This window comes from Seriola lalandi, unplaced genomic scaffold (genome assembly GCF_002814215.2).
Source record: "Seriola lalandi dorsalis isolate HSWRI2012SDOR001 ecotype SW California unplaced genomic scaffold, Sedor1 jcf7180002054933, whole genome shotgun sequence".
In the NCBI taxonomy this organism is placed as follows: Eukaryota; Metazoa; Chordata; class Actinopteri; order Carangiformes; family Carangidae; genus Seriola; species Seriola lalandi.
In genome coordinates, this window is record NW_019525485.1 from 3,634,300 (window position 1) to 3,636,902 (window position 2,603).

At 40.3% G+C, this 2,603-nt stretch overlaps 1 protein-coding gene across 3 annotated transcripts in view; it reads right to left on the reverse strand.

Moving 5' to 3' along the window:
• slc7a11 (solute carrier family 7 member 11) overlaps window positions 1–2,112 on the reverse strand; it is a 25,843-nt gene extending 23,731 nt beyond the window's left edge. Inside the window, exons 1-2 of one of the 3 annotated variants that reach the window (XM_087170166.1) lie at window positions 1,980–2,112; window positions 1,157–1,376 (exon numbers count right to left, since the gene is read on the reverse strand). In XM_087170166.1, the coding sequence (XP_087026292.1) occupies window positions 1,157–1,202 (46 nt within the window). In that variant the 5' untranslated portion in view covers window positions 1,203–1,376; window positions 1,980–2,112. Of the gene's footprint in view, window positions 1–1,156; window positions 1,864–1,979 lie in introns of those variants that run through there. The other 2 variants (XM_087170165.1, XM_023393274.2) reach the window with 2 other exon arrangements.
• Between the last annotated feature and the right edge of the window lie 491 nt (window positions 2,113–2,603).

The following is a 2,603-nucleotide window of genomic DNA, read 5'->3' on the forward strand; positions in this document are numbered from 1 at the left end:
ACTTCAGCTCAGTTCACTCAGTTTGAAGCTTCTTAAGAAAAAAAAACTTTTTGACCACAGCCCAGGACTCTGTTTATGTAGCACTTTTTTAGTCTATTGACCACTTCACAGTGTTTTTAGTGTATGTCTCATTCACCCAGTTATACACCGATGTTGCAGCATCAGGAGCAGTGAGGGGTTCAGTGACTCTCTGAAGGAGGCGGGGAGCAAAACATTATTATTTTGAAAATGTAGTAGTAAGACTTCCTGGATCTCATTTTAGGCAACATGGAAAAGACATTGCATAAGAAGTATTGTAAGATAGGAGGATGTAAGAGACAGTGGCACACAAATAAACTGATCCAGATCACAGAGTAAACAAGTGTTACACACCTGCAGGACCATGAGTTTCATAACACACAACACCTGAGTGTTAGACCGACATAATGTGACTCAGATCAGTCACTTATACTACAGTCTGTGTCCGTGAAGGGATATTTGACAAATATATTAATATATACAGTATAATGATTTGTTAAACTTCTCTTACTCTTGGCTGGAACTGAGCACACTGCAAAATAATTCTTCTAATCAATGGGTTGAATGTTTTTTTAACATTTTACATAATATAAGGTTACACTTCTTTGACCATGAGGAGTTAGAGTGCAGGCCTCAAGGTGGAGGTGACACACAATTACATCATCATTGACAATGATTTCCTGCCAGTGCTGATATTTACAGCAAAGCAGGTCACACGTGGATCTTACACTTAGCTAAAGCTAAATCACTTCAGCCACGCAGGATATTACGTTTTTAATTTTAGGTTTGTAGCTGAACGAACTTAAACTTACTAATACAATACTGTGTCATTACTAAAAACAAAGGTTATTAGTAAGCATATATATAAATATATATACATATACACATATGTATACACACATATATAAGTATATATATAAGAACCCTCTTGTGGGACACTGGACACTTGTTGTGTTGTAACATTGCTATACATTATACTGTATTAATGTGTATTCTTTTCATCCTTTGTTATTCAGTAATAAGTAATTATTTAACTTGTATACAGACGCTAAATGCATTTTGTAATGTCCACCTCCAGCATCTCTCAGAGTAAAAAGAACAAAGTTTCCATCCCTCCAACACTTGTGAACTAACTCACCAAAGAGTGACAGGACGCCGCAGGCGATCCACACTATCAGGGACATTCCTATACTGCCTGAGTGTTTCAGGATGCCCTTTGGAGAGATGAAGATCCCGGCCCCAATGATGGTCCCAATGATGATGGAGATCCCTCGGAGCAGGGTCACCTTCTTCCCCAGTCCCACCTTCCTGTCGTCCTCATCTTGCAGTTTCCCAGTGGGATCTGATTGAGTCCCATTCTGGGAAAATGTGTGTCGATTTCCATCTTTGTGAGTAGATGTGGACCTTTTGGTCATCTTTTAAAACACTGCTTAACACACACACACTCACTTTATTTATTGGACTATGGACTGTAGTGGTCCAGCTTACCCACTCTGTGATATATATGTGCAGGCAAAGTTGCAAAAGTAGGAGTAACACTAAATTCCACGGAGGAAACCTCCTCACTCTCTCTCTCTCTCGCTCTCTCTTACTCTCTCTCTCTCTCTCTCTCTCTCTCTCTCTCTCTATCTCTCTCTTACTCTCTCTCTTATTGTCATTCATGCTTTGCTCACCACTCGCTCTCTCTGTACAGCCCCCACTGCCTGCTCCGTACCTCTCTGACTTCACCAAACTTTTTTTCTCTTGTTCTTCTATCTCCTTCACTCTTGTCAGTATTGCTGTCTCATCCTGTCTGGTTTTCTGTAGTCCCTCCCTCCCTCTCTGTTTCTGTCAAGCCTTTTATCTGAAATTCTACCTCTCCTGTAAAACCAGCTGAGCCTCACTGAGGTGAGGTGTCGTGCTCCTTCGTACAAGTAATCATGACGCAGCAGTAATCATATCTGTTTTCAAAGCCAACTCACCTAATTCCAGGTCTCAGTTCTCCGTTCCCTCTCCAGTTTCTCTTTTGTCTGTTTTTCACTTTTAAAATCTGGGTTTTTCTGACACAGCTTGGATATTACTTACATAATAACCAAAGCTATATAATTAATGATAGTTTCATCCATGGCAACCAGTAGGAATAAGTTCTGTATTGGGGTGTGGTACTGTGTGTTAAAGGAACAGAAACTAGGCAAGTGTTGGCAAACCCTCCAGGGTTGATCTAGTTGGAACAGGTCGACTACATACATACACACACACACACACACACACACACACACACACACACACACACATACATACATACATACACACACACACACTCACACACACACACACACACAGCTCAAAATGCTTTTCAAAGTGACGACATACTGACACAATGAAGAAAAAGAATCCCATGAAAAGAGTAAAAACAACAGTGTGTTAGTCTGAGACTTCTGTGGCTCTCAGCTCTGAGCCCATTGGTCCCTTCTAATGACTTAAATCTTTAAAAAGATCAAAAATATACAGTTCCTTAAAGAGCTGGACACTGTTTTTTCCTTCAATAGCAGGATTTGTCAGGGACTATTTTCAGCAGCAGATTAAAGGTAACCTGTAGAGTCTTC